Here is a 20,669-nt window from a genome sequence, read left to right on the forward strand (position 1 = left end):
CAATCTCTGGGAGTCAGTCGAGGGCAAGGGCTGTAGCCTATAATATCTTGGACTCTCCTGATTAACAAATCAAAAAGGGAGTTTCTTGTGCCTGGTACTGGATTTTTTTATTAGATAGTCTATGGCTCTTGGACAAACATTATCAGCCCGAATGTAATAACTTCATTTAAACTCTGTGAGTGTGTGTGTGTGTGTGTGTGTGTGTGTTAGATTAGAAGTTATGGCTCCCCATGGCTTATTCGAGCACCCTGTGGTGGCCTGAGTGAGAATGACCTCCACAGGCTCATATGTTTGAATGCTTGGCCTCCAGTTTGTGGAACTGTTTGGGGAAGATTAAGAAGTGTGGCCTTTTTAGAGGAAATGTGCTACACCCTTTCCCTAGCTTTGAGACCTCAAAAGCCTCCCGCCATCCCTGTGATCTCCTTCTCTGCCTCCTGCTTATGAATCTAAACGTGAGCTCTCAGCTCTTCCTGCCCCCATAATTGAACATTTCTCTGTAAGTTGCCTTGATCATGATATTTGTTACAGCATTATAAGAGTAACTAACACATAACTGTCTTAGGGTTTCATTGCTGTGAACAGACACCATGACCAAGCAGACATTTAATTGGGACTGGCTTATAGTTTCAGAGGTTCCGGCCATTATCATTGTGGTGGGAAGCATGGCAGTATGCAGGCAGGCATGGTGCAGGAGGAGCCAAGACTTCTACATCTTGATCTGAAGGCAGCATTAGAAGGCTCTCTTCTACACTGGGTGGAACTTGAGTACTAGGAGACCTCAAAGCCCACCTACACAGTATCACACAACAAGGCCTCACCTAATAGTGCCACTTCCTATGGGCCAAGCATATTCAAACCACCACAATACCCTTAGTGTTATTTTCCCCCTCCCTCCTGCTTTTATATTGACCTCTGCCCTCCGCTTCAATTAAGATCCCCGCCCTCTTTCTCCTCCATGTCACTATCCCCTGCTATTCCATCTCAAGCACTTCTGCCTCCCTCACATATAGCTTTTTACTTCATAACATTTGCCTTTTTGTGTCTGGATTACCTCACTTGGAATAATAATATTTTCTAGTTCCATCCATTTGCCTGGCTAGGCCTAGGTTTGAGATGTGAGGTGGGCTAGGCAGAGAGGTTGGGTGTCAGGACAGTACTTAAGAAATGTACAGGAGTGTTTCTGAGGACAGCGTGGTGCAAAGGCAAAGGCTGTTGCTTCAGAAACTTCTTCCATAGGGAGTGTCAGGGGAAAAGCAGGAACTTGTGTGGCAGGCTTCCTTTTCTTCATTGTAACGCATAAGCTTTCTCGGTCTGATACTATGAAGAGAACAGCAGGGTCTCAGGAAGAGCTGAGCTGTGCCTGCACCTTGCCAACCCTGCCCTTTCCAGCTGTGGGTGGGCAGAAGACCACGGAAACTCCAGAGAGCAGGAGAGAAGAGGGGGAGATGTGATGATCAGAGAAGCAAGCCGATTTCCTTCCCCATTGAAAACTTACAAGCAGCTATGGCAGTGGAATCTCTAGCACATATCCTGCAGCACCGCCAGGGCTACATAGGTGATGTTTCTCTGAGAGCAAATGGATGTGGACGTCTCAACCGCTCACAAATAGGAAACCGAATCCAATCCACCCAAAATAGAGCTGAATCCCTCATCTCAGACGCTGGCTGAGCTGCAGAAGCTGGAGGAACAAGCAGGGGATAAAATGCAGGAAGAGTGGGCAAGGCTGCCGCGGTGAACCCTCCTCATGGTGTTCAAGCAGCAGTGTGCATGCTCTGGCTTCAGCACTCCACAGCACGCCATCACCCCAGCCACAATAAAGGACCAGGCCTATGTATCACGGCTTACTTAGTTACAATCGACAGAATGTTTGTCCGAGTTTGTCTGAGCAAAAAAGAAATTCAAGCTGTACGTCACTGTCCACAGGCATCTTCTTCCAGGATTACCATTGATGCCAAAGTCTGTGGGGTGCTCAGGGGGCCTTATCAGACACTGTGTGGTATTTTCACAGAACCTACAAGTCCTGTGTGCCTTAGACTCTAGCATCTCTGGATTAGTTATAATATCTAATTCGATCTAAATAACTGTTATACTGTACTGTTTTAGGAATCAGGCGAGAATAATCTACATTTTATTATAGATGCTATTTTTTTCCCACTGTTTTTGAGTAGAGTTTGACTAAGTCCAAGAATGACAGCACAAGGAACAGACACCAAGATTCCCACACCTCTGTGGGACAAGTGTTCAAGAATGCATCTCAGAGAGGCTAGGCCAAGGATGGACTCCAGAGCTAGTCTCTACTCATCTCTGCCACTGCTTTTCTCTCGCCTCTTAATGCCTAGTCTCACCTAGTGTACGTATGAATCATATGGCCAGCCTGCTCACCTCCTGTGTAAGCCTAGTCACCATTGTGTGCATGTTCTACTTGTTGACAAAAGGAAAGGAGAACAACAAAGGAAAAAAAAACAGATAAAAACAACAACAACCCTGAGTTAGATGCTGGTCTCATGCTTGCTCTATACAGGCTGCTGGGCTGTTGTCTGTCTGTCTGTCTGTCTCCCTCCCTCCCTCCCTCCCTCCCTCCCTCCCTTCCTCCCTCCCTCCCTCCCTCCCTCCCTCCCTCCCTCCCTCCCTCTCTCCCTCCCTCCCTCCCTCTCTCCCTCCCTCTCTCTCTCCCCTCCCCCCCCTCTCTCTTTCTCTCCTTCTCTCTCTCTCTCTCTCTCTTTCTCTTTCTTTCTTTCAACAGGGTCTCACTGTTGTGGAACTCACTGTTTAGACCAGGCTGGCCTCAAACTCACAGAGATCTGCCTGCCTCTGCCTCCCAAGTGCTGCAATTAAAGGTGTGTTCTACTACATGCTTTATAAATTTTATTTTAAAAATGTAGTGTCATTATCCTTGTGGGTCTGGGACAGAGTGTGGAGTTCAGTGTGGGAAACTGTTCTCTCCTGCCACTATGGTTCTGGGGACCAAACTCAGATTGGTCAGGCTTGTGTAGCAAGCACTTTTACCCACTGAGGCATCTGGCCAGTCCATCACAGCTTCTTTATTTGTTTTAGTTTCCTTTTTAATGTAGTTGCCAGACTATACAAATTTACAAGGTGAATCATATTCAGTTTCTACAGAGAGGGGGCTCTAAACATTGACACAGTCCCTGGAAATGTCTGCCTCATACGGTGGAACTCAGCAACTTGGTGGTTGGTGTTGTGTCCAAGGAATGACGAAATTAGGTGTGTGCATTTAAATAAACCCTCACCACAGTTGATAGTTGCTTGCACTTGAGGACCACAAACAGAGAGAGTTACCTGCCCCTAGAGATTGGGGTTGTTTTGTTGTGGCTGATGCTGGTGGAGCTCTGCGGGTTCTCTCTCATCTCTGTTAAATGGAGAGGAATGTTTTTAGTTACTTTAATCTGCAAGGCATTGAAACCTTTTCCTTTGTGAGCTCAGGTGCCCAGCAGCTTAAATCCCAGTGAACCCTTAGTGTGAGTACTTACCACACATACCAGAGCAACACCCGAGCTCACCTTTGTAGGGGCCTTCCATAGTGAGCCAGAAACCTAGTTGGGTGCTGAGCTGCCTCCAGGTAACAGGAAACAAAGCCTCAAATGGAGGAAGAACGTGAGGCAGTAACCGAATCTGCTGCTCCCGCTGTGAATGGATGCCTCCTACAGTAGAGGGAGTGGATGTTTAGGCTTCTAAGGCACGGTGGGTTCATTTGTAGTCGTTACGTTGTACATCTTGGGGAAGCTTCAGTGCAACAAAGCTTTCCCATTCGGAATTCCTCATTGTAGGTGCAGGGGAAATAAGGATTCCCCTGAAAATCTCTGCCGGCTGAGGAGGAGCAGCTCCATACATACTTTTCTTGTCATGTGTACTAGTATGTATGTGTGTAGTATGTGCGCATGTATATGCGTGTCTTTATGTGTGTGTGGTTCATGTGTGCTTGTGGAGTCCAGAGGGTGACTTCGAGTCTTCCTCGGTTTCTTTCCACTTTATTTACTCAGAGCAAGGTCTCCTACTGAAACCTGAGCTCACTGATTTGGCTCTCCGAGCTTGGGGGTCCTGTGCTAGGGATACAGGCAGACTTCCACGTCTGCCCATCTTTCAGGTGGGTTCTGGGGATCTGAACTCTGGTCCTCCTGTTTGCCTGGCAAGCCCTCTTTATCAACTGAGCCATCTCCTCAATCCTCACTGCATAGTTTTTAGTTATTATTACATTATTTATTAACCTAAGTGTGAGTGTGTGTGTGTGTGTGTGTGTGTGTGCGCGCGCGCGCACAGGTACACACACACCTGCACATGGAGGGGACAACCTCAAGGGCTTAGAACATTAATGAGATTAAGGAGACACACCTTTGGGTACGTCTGGAAAGGCTTTTCTGGAAAGGATTAACTGAGGAGGGAAGACCCACCAAATAATAAAGAAAGAGGACAGAGGTATCTGAGCTCCAGAAGCTCCGATGCCCTCGTCCTCACACTGGTCTGTTGAGGAGTGGCCAGCAGCCTCTTGCACTGGTCCTTTCTAGGCACCGTGGACTGAATTCCCTGAACCATGAGCCAAAACAGAGCAGGAACCTGATCTAGCAGGCAGGGCCTCAAACAAAGATGGCAGAGGAAGATTGCTTCCTGGCTTTGCTCCCTAGCCTTTGCTCTGCTAGATTCCTTGTAAATCCCAAGGCCATATACATAAGAATGCTACTGCCTCGGGGCTAGAGAGATGTCTCTGGCAGTTAAGAGCACTGATGTTTCTTCCAGAGAACCCATGTTCAATTCCCAGCACCCACTTGGCAGCTCATAACTGTCTGTAACTCCAAGTTACAGTGTGACACCCTCACACTGATATATATGCAGGTGAAACACCAATGTACATATAATAAAAATAAATCAATTTTTAAAAAAAGAATGGCACTGCCCAGAGTGGGCTGGGACCTCCTACATCAACTAGCAATCAAGAAAGTGTGGGTGCTGGCACAACTGGTTGTTATCATGTAGAAGAATGCGAATCGATCCATACTTATCTCCTTGTACTAAGGTCAAATCTAAGTGGATCAAAGAACTTCACATAAAACCAGAGACACTGAAACTTATAGAGGAGAAAGTGGGGAAAAGCCTTGAAGATATGGGCACAGGGGAAAAATTCCTGAACAGAACAGCAATGGCATGTGCTGTGAGATCGAGAATTGACAAATGGGACCTAATGAAACTCCAAAGTTTCTGCAAGGCAAAAGACACCGTCAATAAGACAAAAAGACCACCAACAGATTGGGAAAGGATCTTTACCTATCCTAAATCAGATAGGGGGCTAATATCCAACATATATAAAGAACTCAAGAAGGTGGACTTCAGAAAATCGAACAACCCCATTAAAAAATGGGGCTCAGAACTGAACAAAGAATTCTCACCTGAGGAATACTGAATGGCAGAGAAGCACCTGAAAAAATGTTTAACATCCTTAATCATCAGGGAAATGCAAATCAAAACAACCCTGAGATTCCACCTCACACCAGTCAGAATGGCTAAGATCAAAAATTCAGGTGACAGCAGATGCTGGCGTGGATGTGGAGAAAGAGGAACACTCCTCCATTGTTGGTGGGATTGCAGGCTTGTACAACCACTCTGGAAATCAGTCTGGCGGTTCCTCAGAAAATTGGACATAGTACTACCGGAGGATCCAGCAATACCTCTCCTCGGCATTTATCCAGAAGATGCCCCAACTGGTAAGAAGGACACATGTTCCACTATGTTCATAGCAGCCTTATTTATAATAGCCAGAAGCTGGAAAGAACCCAGATGCCCCTCAACAGAGGAATGGATACAGAAAATGTGGTACATCTACACAATGGAGTACTACTCAGCTATTAAAAAGAATGAATTTATGAAATTCCTAGCCAAATGGATGGACCTGGAGGGCATCATCCTGAGTGAGGTAACACATTCACAAAGGAACTCACACAATATGTACTCACTGATAAGTGGATATTAGCCCCAAACCTAGGATTCCCAAGATATAAGGTACAATTTGCTAAACACATGAAACTCAAGAAGAATGAAGACTGAAGTATGGACACTATGCCCCTCCTTAGAATTGGGAACAAAACACCCATGGAAGGAGTTACAGAGACAAAGTTTGGAGCTGAGATGAAAGGATGGACCATGTAGAGACTGCCATATCCAGGGATCCACCCCATAATCAGCATCCAAACGCTGACACCATTGCATACCCTAGCAAGATTTTATTGAAAGGACCCAGATGTAGCTATCTCTTCTGAAACTATGCCGGGGCCTAGCAAACACAGAAGTGGATGCTCACAGTCAGCTAATGGATGGATCACAGGGCTCCCAATGGAGGAGCTAGAGAAAGAACCCAAGGAGCTAAAGGGATCTGCAACCCTATAGGTGGAACAACATTATGAACTAACCAGTACCCCGGAGCTCTTGACTCTAGCTGCATATGTATCAAAAGATGGCCTAATCGGCCATCACTGGAAAGAGAGGCCCATTGGACACGTAAACTTTGTATGCCCCAGTACAGGGGAACGCCAGGGCCAAAAAGGGGGAGTGGGTGGGTATGGGGGACTTTTGGTATAGCATTGGAAATGTAAATGAGCTAAATATCTAATAAAAAATGGAAAAAAAAAAAAGAAAGTGTCCCACAGACATGCACACAGGCCAATTGAAGGTCCCTCTCCCAAGTGTGTCATATTGACAACTGGAATGAACCAATCTAGTCTACTTGGCAAGTCCTAGGCCAATGAGACCGTTCATCAGAAACGAGGTGTACAGTGGTTATTCTCTGACCTCTACATGCATGTGCACACTCGTGTACAAACATGAACATGTACGCAGAATAGCAGCTAGAGAGATGCTCTGAGTCTCAATAGAGACTTTGGACTTTTGGACTGTTAAGACTTTGGGCCTCAATGTGGTGAGCACATACGTGAAGGGTTGGTTATACTGTGTAGCACCAGGTGACTCTTGCTCAAGCTGGAGGGCCCTCTTTCTGTCTTAAGTGCAGGAATTTGATGGAGTCATCTGAGATTTTTTTCTCCTTCACGTGTTCTAGTCTAGTTAGGTTTTATAGGCTTAAAATGGATTGATCAGTGTTACTACTATATCAGAGGTCATGTTAGCCCCCTAACTTATTCACTGAAGGCAGAGTGTAGCTCCATGCTATCAGGGGCTGAGCTAAGTGCCTTTTCCCTTTGCGTAGTCTCTGTTATTCTACCTAAACTACTGGCCCTGGTGGGCATTGAGTTCCTCACCGTGTCTGCCCTCTCAGCTTCTCTCCCACTTTTCTCTAGCTCAAGAGGGCCAGCAGCGAGGACACACTCAACAAACCTGGAAGTGCCTCTTCAGGGGTGGCGAGACTGAAGAAGACCTCAACCTCCGGAGCCATCTCTGAGCTCACTGAGAGCCGCCTGAGGAGCAACACAGGTAGGAGGAACCTCCCCGGCCAGCTTGTTTTGTAGAAGCTCTTTTTGACTCATGATCCCTCCTCTGATCGCCCTGGCCTGGAGCTGCTCTGGGGGCATAGTCTTTTCCTGCAGAGTCTGTATACTGGGGAGGCAGGCAGAAAAACAGAAAAGCATCGGTTTGCCCTGTCACCCCAGGAGTCCATTTGTCACCGGTGTGTGTTCGTGTGTTCGTGTGTGTGTGTGTGTGTGTGTGTGTGTGTGTGTGTGTGTGTGGCCATCTTGGGTGCTGGCAATGATGGCAGTGGATCGTGGAAAGGCCCAAGATGAAGAACAGCCAAGGTCCTCCTTAACCATGATGCGTGTAAGCGAGTGCTACACTTTCTGCCTTTGACACATGTCACAAAAATATCACATTCCAAAGATGTATTTTAACTTATTCTTCCTTCAGGAAGTTTAATGTGAGGACTGAATGTGGCTTTGGTTGTAAGAAGGGCCCATATTTCTGTATAATGACTTAGCTGTTTTAAAGACTGAATTCATATTAAATACAACAAATGAAAGTAAGCTTATCTTCACCGAGTAATCCTGTGTTCCCGAAGTTCAACAGATGCCACTAAAAGTAAGTAATTAATTAAAAAGTAACGCCAGCCTTGTTCTCAAAATTAATACCAAAACAAGACATTAAAATGTTAGCAAATGCTGTCCAAAAAAGTTTAAAAGGGCAGTAGCAGACAGCAAAACCGAGCGGATTTGTGCCATCTAAGAATGAATGAATGAGGGTCTTGGGAGATGGCTCAGTGGTTAAGTGTTTGCTGCTCTTCCAGAGGACCAGGTTCAGTTCTCAGCACCCACGCCGTGGCTCACAGCTATCTGTAACTCTAGGATCCAACACTCTCTCCTGACCTCCATGGGCACCGCCCACATGTGATGCACAAACATACATGTCGGCAAAACATGCATATACATAAGATACAATTCAATCTTTTTTAAAGATGAGCCAATGAATGATTGTTATCATTTTATAATCTGCCAGGCATATCATAGGCCAAAGAAAAGCCATATGGTCATCTCGATAGATATGGGAGATGGAGCTGTCAGATTTAGCCACCATCCTGATTTAATAACAAACTCTTGATAGACCATTGGACAGGATGCGTGTGGGGGAGCACTTCTAGCAAAGAAGTATGTGTCTTGCTGCATGTGACAACACACACCTGTGGTCCCTGATGCTCAGACAGGGGTGTCTCCTGAGTTCACAGGTTCAAGCCTAGTTAGGTAAGACAGAGACTTCACACCAAAAACAAATAAACTGCACTCAGAAAATGTGGCAGGAGGATCAGGAGCTCAGAGCCAGCCAGGGTTACATGGTGCCTTGTCTGAAAGAAAAAAATGAATAGTTCTTTGATCAGTGACTGGTTAGAAAATATAATGTTGGAAGAAATGATCTCATGTAAGAAAGGATGGAAGGTGGCACACTGAGCAATAAATTTAGTTATTTAAGAGCCTGCACATTTAAGAGAAGTCTAACACCCCTTTGAAGAGCACAACTATGTCCTTGTGAATAAAGGCAAGGACATGCGTGGGTTTGGGATAGGAAGTTAAATATAGTAAAGACTAAATTCAGTAGTGCCACGTATTAAATGCAATAAGGGTGTCTCATGATTTCATCAATTCATTTGCATCCTAACTAACATATCAGTGTGGAACTGGGAGCAGCCAACAAGCAGCCAACAAGCACCAGGCCTGGCTGAGGAATTTAGGTTGTCCTGACTAGGAGGCTACACTTCCACCTAGTGGATAGAGGGCAGAGATGCTGCTAATCGGAGAATGTACAGGACAGCCAGAGTGTCCTGACTGACTGGGTAGGTCTCTGCTGGGATCTAGCAACATCCCAGGGAAGTTCTGAGGAAGAGCAATTCAAAGACTAACCACAGTAAGCAGAGGCAATACTGTGGAGCCATGGTGGGCAGCCAGGATCCACGAGCATATTTGGTACAGGGTAAATAAAGGTGGTTTGTGGCAAGTTGGAGCCTGTGGGTGTGGCTCAGGGTCAAGCTTTAGTTCAGCAGGTAAGAGGCCCTGAGTTCAATCCCCAGCACTGAAGAAAGGCCAAATAGAGGAAGTTAAGTTAAAACTGGATTACCCTGAAAAGTAAAACTGGATCTCATCTCATTCTTCTTACAAAAATAAGTCACAGGGATGTGGGAGAGTACAATGCTTACCGTGCAAGCATGAAGACCTGAGTTCTGTGCCTAGTGCCCATGTGTGAAGCCAAATGAGGCAGTGCTTGCTTGTCACCTCAGCACTGGGGAAGTGGAGACAGGTGGATTCCCAGGGCCTGCTGACCAGCCAGCCTGCCAAGTGGTGAGTCCTGGGTTCAATGAGAGACCTGTGTCAAAAAAACAAAAAACACAAACAAAAATAAACCAAAAAAAAAAAAAAAAAAGTGGAGGGCGATCACAGAAGACATTCAGTGCTTCATGTGGCTTCCATAGCAACACTCCTCACCTGTACGCCCATCTGTACGTGCACACACATGCAATCACACATGCACATGAATACCACAAGCACATTTGTAGACATAATACAAGTTCTGAAAATAAGGCATCAGAGAGTTAACCTGTGGTGGGGATAAAGGAGATGAAGAGTGGCTTCCATCATTAAAAAGCTGCAGAGTGCTAGAGAGATGGCTCAGCAGTTAAGAACACTTGCCATCTCAGAAGATCTGGGCTCAGCCCCCAGCACCCATGTGACAGTGCCCAGCCATCTGTAACTCCAGGCCCAAAGGGTTTGACAGGTTCTCTTGTCCTCCACAGGCACCAGGCACTCCTATGTATGAAGGTGAACACTCATACACATAAAATAAAAAAAATACTTTTGAAAGATGCTAAAGAGATTATTTACAATATATGCAAGTTTGTAAAGACTATTCAAACCCATAAAGAAAACTGCAGAACAATGTGTAGCTCATATAAAAAAGAAGTGGCTATTCCACAGAAAAATAGTAAACTTCCCTTGTAGTTGAGGAGCTACTAGTCAGAACAATAACTCTCTCTATGGCGCACCCTGGTGAGAAAATCCCAAACAGGTAACCCTTGCGACCATGACTATGGGTACAGAGAGCAGGTACACTGCTTATGACAGTTTGGACAGCTTGGCAGCACCTGAGGCTTGTTGGTTTGGCTGGCCAGTGAGGCCCTGGGATCCTCCTGCCTCTGTGTGCCCAGTGAGCACTATTTATATGCATTACAGGCTTGGCCTGCTATCCCTGCCTTTCTTACATGGATTCTGAGGACTGAAACAGGTCCTCATGTTTGTGTGGCAAGCCCTTTACAGGTTTAGCCCTTGATCTGTCCTCCTAACCCGTAACGTTTTCCATTTGTATTAGTACGTATTTGACTCAGCACATTACAGATGCTCAGGCTGGATCCCAATGCTCTTCAGGTGCTGTGTTTGCTCTAGGACTGACCTACACCCCAGCCCGTCTACTGCTTATATTCAACATGAGTGCTGTGTGTGTGTGTGTGTGTGTGTGTGTGTGTGTGTGTGTGTGAGAGAGAGAGAGAGAGAGAGAGAGAGAGATCGTCTTACATGCTGGCAAGACGTAATGCAATTCTCTGGAAATTCATCTGTGAATTCTAGGAAATTAAGGAAATGCTGCCAGCATGTAGATAATCTCTAAAAGTTAGGCAAGCTTGTAACTTACATAGAGGCTCATGGGAAGGTGTCTTAATGCCATTTACTCTTAGGGTACAGACTTTTGACTTGTTTGCTCTGATGCATAGAAGGTAGTACTGTTGTTGTTGTTGTTTTCTTTCAAGTATAGTAGTTTATCTCCTGGTTAATTTTTTATTTTTAAACTATATATATACATATATATGTATGTGTATATATGTGTGTATGTATGTATATATACATACATGTATGTGTGTGTGTGTGTATGATACTGCAATGACTAATATTCATGATCAAATGTGACTGGATTGGAATAATGTAGGAGACACCTAGATGAAGTGGGGTCTTGGACTGAATGAAAAAAGATAAAAGGAGAAAGCAAGCAGAATGCCAAGCGAGCAGAATGCCAGCATTCATCCCTCCACTTCCTGAATGCAACATGTCCACCCACACTTCCATGAGCGTGCCTTCCTGCCCCGAGGGACTGTACCCTCAAGCCATGAGTGGAATTAATTCTTCCTTCCTTAAGTTGCTCCTTGCTGGGCTTGTCACAGGGACAAGGAAAGCCCCTAGGACAGGTGCAGAGACAGTTTATATGTATCCTGTGTGAGTAGATCTGGTCATTGGCCTATTACCTGCCCTGCCCACCATTTCTTTGTTTAGATTTGCCTTGCACTGTGATTCTAAACCTATAACTAGCCAGTATCACATCTCAGGCCCCTCTGCACGCTCAGTCTGAACCTCACCAACTCAGTGATTGACACATGGTAGGCAGGATGGGAGTTGCTTCCATAAGCGTAGGGTGGGAGGCTCATATCTTTTCTTTTTCATTTTTCAAAGACGGTGCCCAGTTTCCCCTGTTCCCTATAGTACTGCTAGAGTTTGCTTCAACAAGAACAATCAATGGAGCACCTACTAGGTCTGGCCCACCACCTGCAGCCCTGCTCCCTGCTCCCCTGCCATCTGCTCCCCTGCCTGCCTCCCCTCCCAATGGTCTCTCAGACCTGTTGATACTTCTTCCTCAGGCAGACTTAGGGCTCTGGTCTGAACTATCACATGTCCACCTTGAGCACTCACTTTTGGACTTTATGTTGTGGATCTGAGTGTGTTAGATCTTCTTCCTCTTATCCCTGAAGTGCCCTTTATATGTGTGTGTTCTCCCCAAAATGTGAGCTGCAGAGTAAGGAACTTTTAGAGTCCTTGTGCCAAGAGCTACCTCTCAAGTCAACAGGACTCAGGGAAGCGACTGCTGTGGTAGACGAGAGCCACCAGGTGGCAGCCTTGTCCAAAATACTGATAAGCTGGAGTCTTGGTTCTATGGGGAGCTGCTACCTTCAGAAATAATGATTCTTTAATCAACAAATATGTCTGAACACTTACTCCATATTCAGCACGGTTCTGGGGAAAGGGTACCAGGACAAAGATCTCTGTCTCCATTAAGCTACCCGAGCTTCTGAGAACATGATCAAGGGAGACAGTAGGCTGGGAAGGACCACCGTGGCAGGGTTGACAGTTTGGGGCAATGGCCTGTGCCCACCAGTGTCTGGCACAGTCTGGGAGCAGAAAGAAGGGGCTACAGAAGAACCAGCGGCAGAGCAGGCAGGCATGGGTGACTTCTGCAGGATCCTCTGGAATAGGGACAGCCCCCGAGTTCATGCCCTAAGAAATCCTTCGGCTGCTTTTTGAGAGTAGACAGGTGGACTGGGAAGACCAGATGGCTAGCTGCTGTCATAAACGAGGAAACAGTCATTACAGCCTGGGCTAGGCTGGGAGCTGGAACAGCAGGCAGGCTCTGGGTATATTTTGAAGAGTAAAGCCAACCAGCCTAGTAATGCCCTGATCTTCTTTACTGTGCACATAAACACACATAAAATTCTCTCTTTTAGACATTTTTAAAAATGGCATATCTTATTCCTTTATTTCATGAATGTGTGCGTGCATTTCTCGTAGTTCACACGTTGAGGTTAGAGGACAGACATGGGGGTCAGTTCTCTTCCCACGTGGGTTCTGGTGTGTGAACTCAGGTTGTCAGGTTTGGTGGCTAGTGCGGTTAGCTGCTGGTCCTCTTTTAGCTAGTTTTTGTTGTTGTTGTTTTTGTTTTTCGAGACAGGGTTTCTCTGTGTAGCCCTGGCTGTCCTGGAACTCACTCTGTAGACCAGGCTGGCCTCGAACTCAGAAATACGCCTGCCTCTGCCTCTCAAGTGCTGGGATTAAAGGTATGCGCCACCACACCTGGCTCTCTTTTAGCTATTTTTAAGAATGTAGCCCACTCCCTTCACAGATGCCATTGTGGTTGTTTTGTTTTTTGCTGTGCTTTGCAGACACTGGACGTACATTCTGCTACCCAGCTCCCTTACAGCCCTACGTGTGAATGTAGAGATCCCACACACATCCACATTGCCACACAAGCCTTCACGCCATCTTTTTCCAAACCGCTTCATCTTAGAGAACTGAAGCCCTGTGCTCAGCCAACACCCAGCCCACCCAGCCCCTACAACTCTTATTCTGGGTCTGTCTTTGTACCTGGTTCCTCAGCATAGACCACAGTGTGTGCTGAGGCTGGCTTCTTTCATTCCATAAGATGTCCTCACCAGTATCCATGTTGCCACATGTGCCAGCATTTCCTGTTTTTTTAAAGCCAGATTTTATTGTGGTGTATGTTCTTACCACATCCCCTCACTTTCTTCCTCTTGGCTGTTATGAATTGCACTGCTGTGGTCCTATCTCCTGGCAGCTTATATGATCCACATGGGGTCAGATTGTTGCTTATGGTAGTAGCAATGGGACCCTGAGGGATGGGATGTGTGTATGCATGGCCAGGAAGGTCCTGTGGCCATGTAATGGATGACTGAGAACTGGTTCTCATGTACTTGGGGAGCTCATGGAGATGACGCCACACATCATACATGGAGGGCTGACAGGAAAGAATCCTACCATTTTTAACTGACACCAGTGCTTTCTAAAAGTTAAATAGGAATTAAGCTTAAGCACTGCTTTGATCCAGCTACACTCCACTGCTCATGGAATCTTAGACATCTTAGTTTTGTTATTGAGTGCAAAGTTGTGATTCCAAAGTCACAATAGGCACACCTTTAATCCTGGCACTCAGAGGCAGCTCTGGTCTCTGCAAGTTCTAACCTACCTACTCTGCATAGTGAGCTCTTGGCCAGCCAGCAAGGGCTACATACTTTTTATTTTTTAAGGCCGTTTCCAAGAAGGTATCTGTGACTTCACAGGACACATAGCCATCATTCTGTAGTGAACTGGCTCTGACCTATGATGCCCGTCCTTGCTAACAGAGGAGAGGTCTAGCCTGTGCTCCAGCTAGGTGCTGGCCCCTCCCCCATAGTATATAGCTATACTCAGCATTCCTCAGGAATGAAGAGAAAGAGGTTCAGGCAGACTTGATAGCTCTCCCAGACTAAGATCCAGAGCCGGATCCTGGACTCCTTCCTGCTGCAGGCTTCACTGCAGTGTGGGACCCCCATTTCTTCCCTCTGTTATAGACCTACTGTTTCCCATGCCGACACTGCTTACTGTGTGCTGTCTCCGGTTTTTCTTTACTGTAGTTCTATGAGGCAGTACCATCTCATCCCTCAGGCCAGAAGACAGATCAGAAAGGCAGATAGGAGCCAACTGTCTCCATCCACATCCAGGAAATGCTGGGACCAAGCCACAGAGGCTTAGAGGAAACTAGGGTATGGTGGCTTGTGGGAGCAGGTGTAGGAAAAAAAATGGTGGTGGTGGTGTTGGGGGTGACAGCCAATAGGATGGGATAGGGAGCTAGACCCTGGAACACTCCCACAGGAAGAGTGCCCGAGGCAAGGAAGTCAGCAGTTAAGAGTTTGGCTGAGGTCAGCTGTGGATAACAGGAAGAGGGGGAACCAGGCCCTGCTACAGGAATGTGAAAAATGGAAGAGATCTATCCCCTCAGCAGCCAGAAGAGAGGGTGGGATAGAGGAAGATCACCGGCCACATGTGCCTCAACTGCTGTGGTAAAGGTGGTGGGAGAGTTACACAGGCCTCAGCTCAGATATGAGCTCAGCTGGAGGCCATGCCCTCAGAATGAGTTCATTCTGAGCTCCAAGGAGCCCTGGTGTAGGATTGAGCGAGAGGGTGGGGCAGGTCAAAGGTCAGAGTCCATCTGGAAAGTCAGCAAGATAGCAGGGTTAAGAATGAGTTCGTTGTTTTCACACTTCAGAAAGACCGCTTAATCATGAATGAATACGCTTTTGTAGTAAAAGACCCATTTCAAATTTAAATTCAAATTCATTTTCCTATGCTTAATGTGTCTTCAAATTATGAAAAGTACACTTAACAGGATCTAGAATTCTTGTGACAGGATCTAAAATCACCTAGGAGACAAGACACACCCTTGAGGCATTCCTAGGTTTACCTCTAGGCTTTAGTGAGTATCTTGATCTGGCTAACCGAGGTGGGCAGACTCACCCTAAGAGTAGGCGGTACTATCCCTGGGCTCTGGTTCTGGTCTGCTTGAAAAGGGGGAAACCACTGAATACAAGCATTCATCACTCTCTGCTTCTCTTTATTGCTTTTTAAAATTTTTATTTATTTAATCTGTCTCTGTCTAATCAATCTCTGGGGTGTTTGTGCCTGTATGTATATGCACGAACACACTTGCGTGTGTGTAGTGGTCAGAAGAAGGCCATCGGGTGTCCTTTTCTGTCACTCCTTATTCTTTTGAAGCAGGGTCTCTCCCTGAGCTAGCCTGTGTTATGATCTAAGCAATGGACACCATAAAGTCACACCACGTGTCAGATCTTATGTGGGAGGTTTATTGGGGAGAGGTTGTACAGAGGCTCCTCTGGGCAAGGGTGGAGGGAAGAAGACAGTGAAGAGGAGGAGGAAGCACTGGCCTGTTATAAGGGGATGTGGCTCATTTGCAGGGGAGGATGTGAGGCTCGCAGCAACCGTAGGAAGGTGTCACATCTTGACTGTTAGTCATGATGCTAGTGATGATGCACCCTGCTGTCACTGGGTCCCTCGGGGTGTTATACATAACAGCCTAGAACCCAACAACCCTCAGCACCTTCCTGAATCTGCCCCACTTGGAGCTGGAGTACAGGCATGGGTGGGGTGCCTGGCTTGTTAATGGGTGCTGGGATCCAAACTTCAATCCTCAGGACTTGGGGCAAGCACTCCTAACTGCTGAGCTGTCTTTCCAGTTCAGTACTTTGCTTCTTCTCTGCAGATACAATGAGATCAGCTGGCTTCTCCAGCTCCTGCTACCATGGCTTCACTGACATTGTTATACACCGCGTTGCAACTCAGTCTCCTCCCACAATCCCTAACCCACTCGTCTATCTTCTGTCCCTATGTGTAAGCTGTTATAGCTTTTCTGAGGTCATGCTATGTATGTCCTTCTGTGATATATCTCTTGACATGTGTCTTCGAGGTCCATCCAACCTGTAACCTATGTCAGGATATCCTTTCTTAATCTTAAAGAGGGAGGGGACATCCATAGGCCCTTACTTGTATTGTTCTTAGCCAGCTTTGGCCATTTCCCATGCATGGTTGTCTTAGTTAGGGTAACCATTGCTCTGAAGAGACACCATGACAAGGCAACTCTTATAAAGGCAAACATTTAATTGGCGCTGGCTTAGAGTTTCAGAAGTCCAATCCATTCTTATCATGGCAGGCATGGCGCTGAAGTAGGTGAGAATTCAACACCTTGTTCTGAAGGCAAACAGGAGAAGATTGGCTTCTAAGCAGCTAGGAAGATGGTCTCTCAAAGCCCACCCCTACAGTGACACACTTCCTCCAACAAGGCCCCCTCCTAATAGTGCCATTTTCTGGGCCAAGCATATTCAAACCATCACAATAGTCCTCCATGAAGTGTAGTCAAAAGCAAAGGAATCCTGCATGACTCTCGGCAGGTGCTTCATATAGAGGCTTCACCCTGTAGCTCAGTTTCTTTCTGCATGGTGGACATTTTGTAAAAGCATCCTTTAATGTCCTGAAGTGAAATTGATGAGTCTATAAATGTGGCTGAAAAAAAAATTAATGCCTTACCTGAACTATAGAAGAGAAAGAATAGGAAACCAGATCCTAATGAAGTAGCATTGTGGATGAGCAGCAGGCCCCTGGCTCCCTCAGAAGGAGGGGAATGCCTACACACTGTATAGACTCTGTCAGAAGAAACTGCTGCACATGAGACTGACAGCACCAGCCAGCAAGCCGCGCTAAGCAGTGCTGCAGGAGGGCATTCTGAACTACCAAGAACAGGTGGGTAACTTCCTTTGAGGGGAGGATAGTTCCATGTTCCATTTTGAGGTGATTCAGGGTAATCGTGTTCTGCAAAGCTGCTCCTGTGTCTCTATGTAGAGCAACTAGAGTATCATCTCCATCATTAAAAATAGTCTCCCTCCCTCAGGGAAACAGGACAGGGCTGAGGTGTGGCACACTCTAGCTCTTGCCAGCTTACTTTATTTATAATGTTCTGATCAGTAATTAAATGTTCTAGTGAAATGGACCATGGTTAAGGGATTTCAGATGGCTTAGTAGGTTGTAGACCTGATGGAAATAATTTTCTAGCTCATTTTCATTGTTTTTAATCAGTAGAGAACACGTTTTATTTTTATTTTATTTATTTTAAAAAAACACTTTTTTTGGACAGGGTCTTAGCATGTAGCCTTGGCTGACCCGGAACCCACTACGTGGCACTGGCTGGAACTTGCCACCATAGCCTTGCCTGTCTAGAATTTTCCTTATAGAATCGGCTGACCTCTAACTCATGGAGATTCATCTGGAGGGCGAATTTTATGTGCCAAATCTTTGCTTCTCAGCTTTTCCTCTGAATTGTACTTTAGTATTTTTTCATTTCTGTCACTCTGCAATGTGTGACCCTTTTCTGGTTCTGAAAATGGTTTCCAAAATATACTTTTTAAGTCAAAATGTAAAATCATTAAGAACATTGAAATGTATTTCATATGTTTTTAAATTTAGGAAACATTTAATCCGTGTGTTACCTAGTTAAATGTGTTTTGTGCTTTGTCTTCTGCGATTATAGGTCCATAGGCAGTTATAACTGGTCATTTGTGTAGATCCCTGTGTCCTTTACCATTTTCCCCTGATGTTAACATTTTGCAAAATGTTAGACCACATCAACCTTGACCCGGATATAATGAGGTCACAGGACATTTCTAACAACACAAGGATTCCTCATATGACCCTCGACAGCCACACCTTCCGCTCTGCCGTCAATCACCGTTTTTGTTCTCTGTTTCTGTAATTATGTTGTTTCAGAGATGTTTTGTGAATGGAGTCACACAGCACGTAAGCCTTTGGAACTGGCCTTTCCCACTTTGCATAATCCCCTGGACACGCATCCAGGCTGTTCAGTGTATTAAACATTGTTCATTGGTTACTTCATAGTTTTTTTGTAGTGTGAATGCCACGGTTTCTTTGATCGTCCGCTGGGTTGTTTCTAGGCTTTTGCTGTGATGAATTAAGCTTGTGTATAGGTTTTTGTGGGGGTGGGGGGGAAGTCTCATTGGTGCTAGAGACCCAATACAGAGCCCTGTGCACGCTCAGCAAGTGTTTTGCCACTGAATTCAATTCCCAGCCCTTGGGTGAACATTTTGCAAGAGAATTTCTGTGGAAAAAGATCTCCAGGAGTGAAATTTCTGGGTCCCGTTGCATGTAGTTAAGGAATTGCAGACATTGTGCACCCCCTACCCCCAGTTGCTCTGCTCTTCCGCATCCCAGCACTGTGTAGATGGTCTAGCCTTTGCACCTCCTTGTCGGCAGTCAGTGTCCTCACTATACGGCCTTGAAACAAGATTCATTGTGTTTTTAATTTATGCATATGTACAAGTGTATGTATGTGTACCACATACCCAGAGAGGTCAGAAAAAGATAATTGGATTTCCTGGAACTGAAATTATAGGTGGTAAGCCACCATGTGTGTGGGTGCTGGAAACTGATCCCTAGTCCTCTGCAAGAGCAACAAGTGCTCTTAACTGCTGAGGCATCCCCTCCAGCTCCATCCTCACTAGTTTTTATCTTAGCCCTTAGGATGGGCATTCCATTGATCTTACTTACTTGGCAATCTGCAATCAGCTAATGATGTCTTATCTTTTCATGTTCTGTTACCAGTGAAGCGTTTGCTCAGGTCTTGTTCACTTTCTGGCTGGATAATGTGATGTCTTTCCCACTGGGATCTTTTGAGTCCTTTGGATATTCTAGGTACTAATTCTTTGCTGAATGTGTGACTTGCAAATATGATAGCTGAGCCTCTGCTTTGTTTTCTTAATAGTCTTTTCTTTTTACAGTTCTGGGGACTTTCTCCTGGCTCTCGGGTGTGAAAGTCAAACACTTCTTCCACGCAGCAATATCCCTGGCCCTCTTTTCACCTTTTATTTTGAAACAAAGTCTCACTAAGTTGCCTAGGTTGTCCTTGAACTCACTGTCTTAGCTCAGACAGGTATTGATCTTGGGATTCTGCCTCAGTTTCCCAAGTAGCTGGGATCACAGGCCAGAACCACCAGGCACGGCATGAGGGGCAAACGGTTATCATTTTGATTATTATTTCTGTTATTAATTTTTTTACTTCTATAGATTGTGATTTGTTGAATTTTAAAAACACTTTTTCTTTCCCTAGACCATTAAGATTTTCTCTTGTACATTTTTCTAAACATGTCATATGTGTGTGATCTATTTTAAGCTAATTTTGTGTATGTTGTTAAGATGGGGTTCATGGGTCACTTACTCTCACTGATCAATAGCTAAGGTGCCATTTGCTGACAGAGTTACTTTTCGTCAGTGATCAGTTGAGAGTATTTGTATAGGTTTATTCTGAGTTTCCTATTTTGTATCTCTCCCCTCCCCTGTCCTTCTGCCTTTACTTCTCACAGTGTTGATTAAGTAAGCTCCGTCATACCTCTGATGATCAGGCAGACTCATTCTCCTCCCTTATTTCTTTCCCAAAGTTGTTTTAGAATAGTTTTTATTTGTGCCTACAAAAAAAAAAAAGAAATCATCTGAGACTTGCTAGGAATTGCCTTGACCTATATGTCTGCTAGGAATTGCCTTGACCTATATGTCTGCTAGGAATTGCCTTGACCTATATGTCTGCTCATGGAGACTTGACATCTTTTCACTGTCTTTGATTTCTTTCATTAACACTTTATACTTTTCAGTGCATGAATCCTTTACTTAGGCTGGCAAAATGCCCCAGTGAGTAAAGGTAAAGATAAATGCCAAGCCTGGTGACATGAGTTCAACCCCTGGAACCCACATGGAAGAAGAAAATAACCGACTCACGCAACTTGCCACGGGTCTCCATAGGTGTGCTATGGCACGTGTGTATACACACACACACACACACACATAAATAAATAAATGTTATAAATGTTTTAGACATAAACTTTGGTTAGATTTACAGCTGAGGGAAGAAAAGAAAATAAAGAAAATCAGATTTACATGTAAATACTATAAATATTTCTATTTTTAATTTTGTAGAACCGACATTGGTACTGTATTTTTGGTATTAGTGTGGCATGGCTAGTGCAACGAAGTGCAGTTGCTTTTCATGTCTGTATCTTTAACTTTGGCGAGCTT

At 45.3% G+C, this 20,669-nt stretch overlaps 1 protein-coding gene and 1 long non-coding RNA gene across 7 annotated transcripts in view; one reads left to right on the forward strand and one right to left on the reverse strand.

Moving 5' to 3' along the window:
• Specc1 (sperm antigen with calponin homology and coiled-coil domains 1) overlaps positions 1 to 20,669 on the forward strand; it is a 266,251-nt gene that overhangs the window by 78,882 nt on the left and 166,700 nt on the right. For all 5 annotated transcript variants that reach the window (NM_001281818.1, NM_001310526.1, XM_011249106.3 and 2 more), the window contains exon 3: positions 7,299 to 7,431. In NM_001281818.1, the coding sequence (NP_001268747.1) occupies positions 7,299 to 7,431 (133 nt within the window). The remainder of the gene's footprint in view (positions 1 to 7,298; positions 7,432 to 20,669) is intronic.
• Positions 3,032 to 14,780, reverse strand: Gm39988. Of its 2 annotated transcripts, XR_003949695.1 has the most exons (5): positions 14,625 to 14,780; positions 13,611 to 13,711; positions 9,635 to 9,801; positions 3,522 to 3,662; positions 3,032 to 3,370 (listed from the first exon to the last, which is right to left on the reverse strand). It is a non-coding gene; the product is annotated as a predicted gene, 39988 (long non-coding RNA). The 2 variants fall into 2 exon arrangements; XR_003949694.1 differs by lacking the exon at positions 13,611 to 13,711.

Source organism: Mus musculus, chromosome 11 (assembly GCF_000001635.26).
Source record: "Mus musculus strain C57BL/6J chromosome 11, GRCm38.p6 C57BL/6J".
NCBI classification, from domain to species: Eukaryota; Metazoa; Chordata; class Mammalia; order Rodentia; family Muridae; genus Mus; species Mus musculus.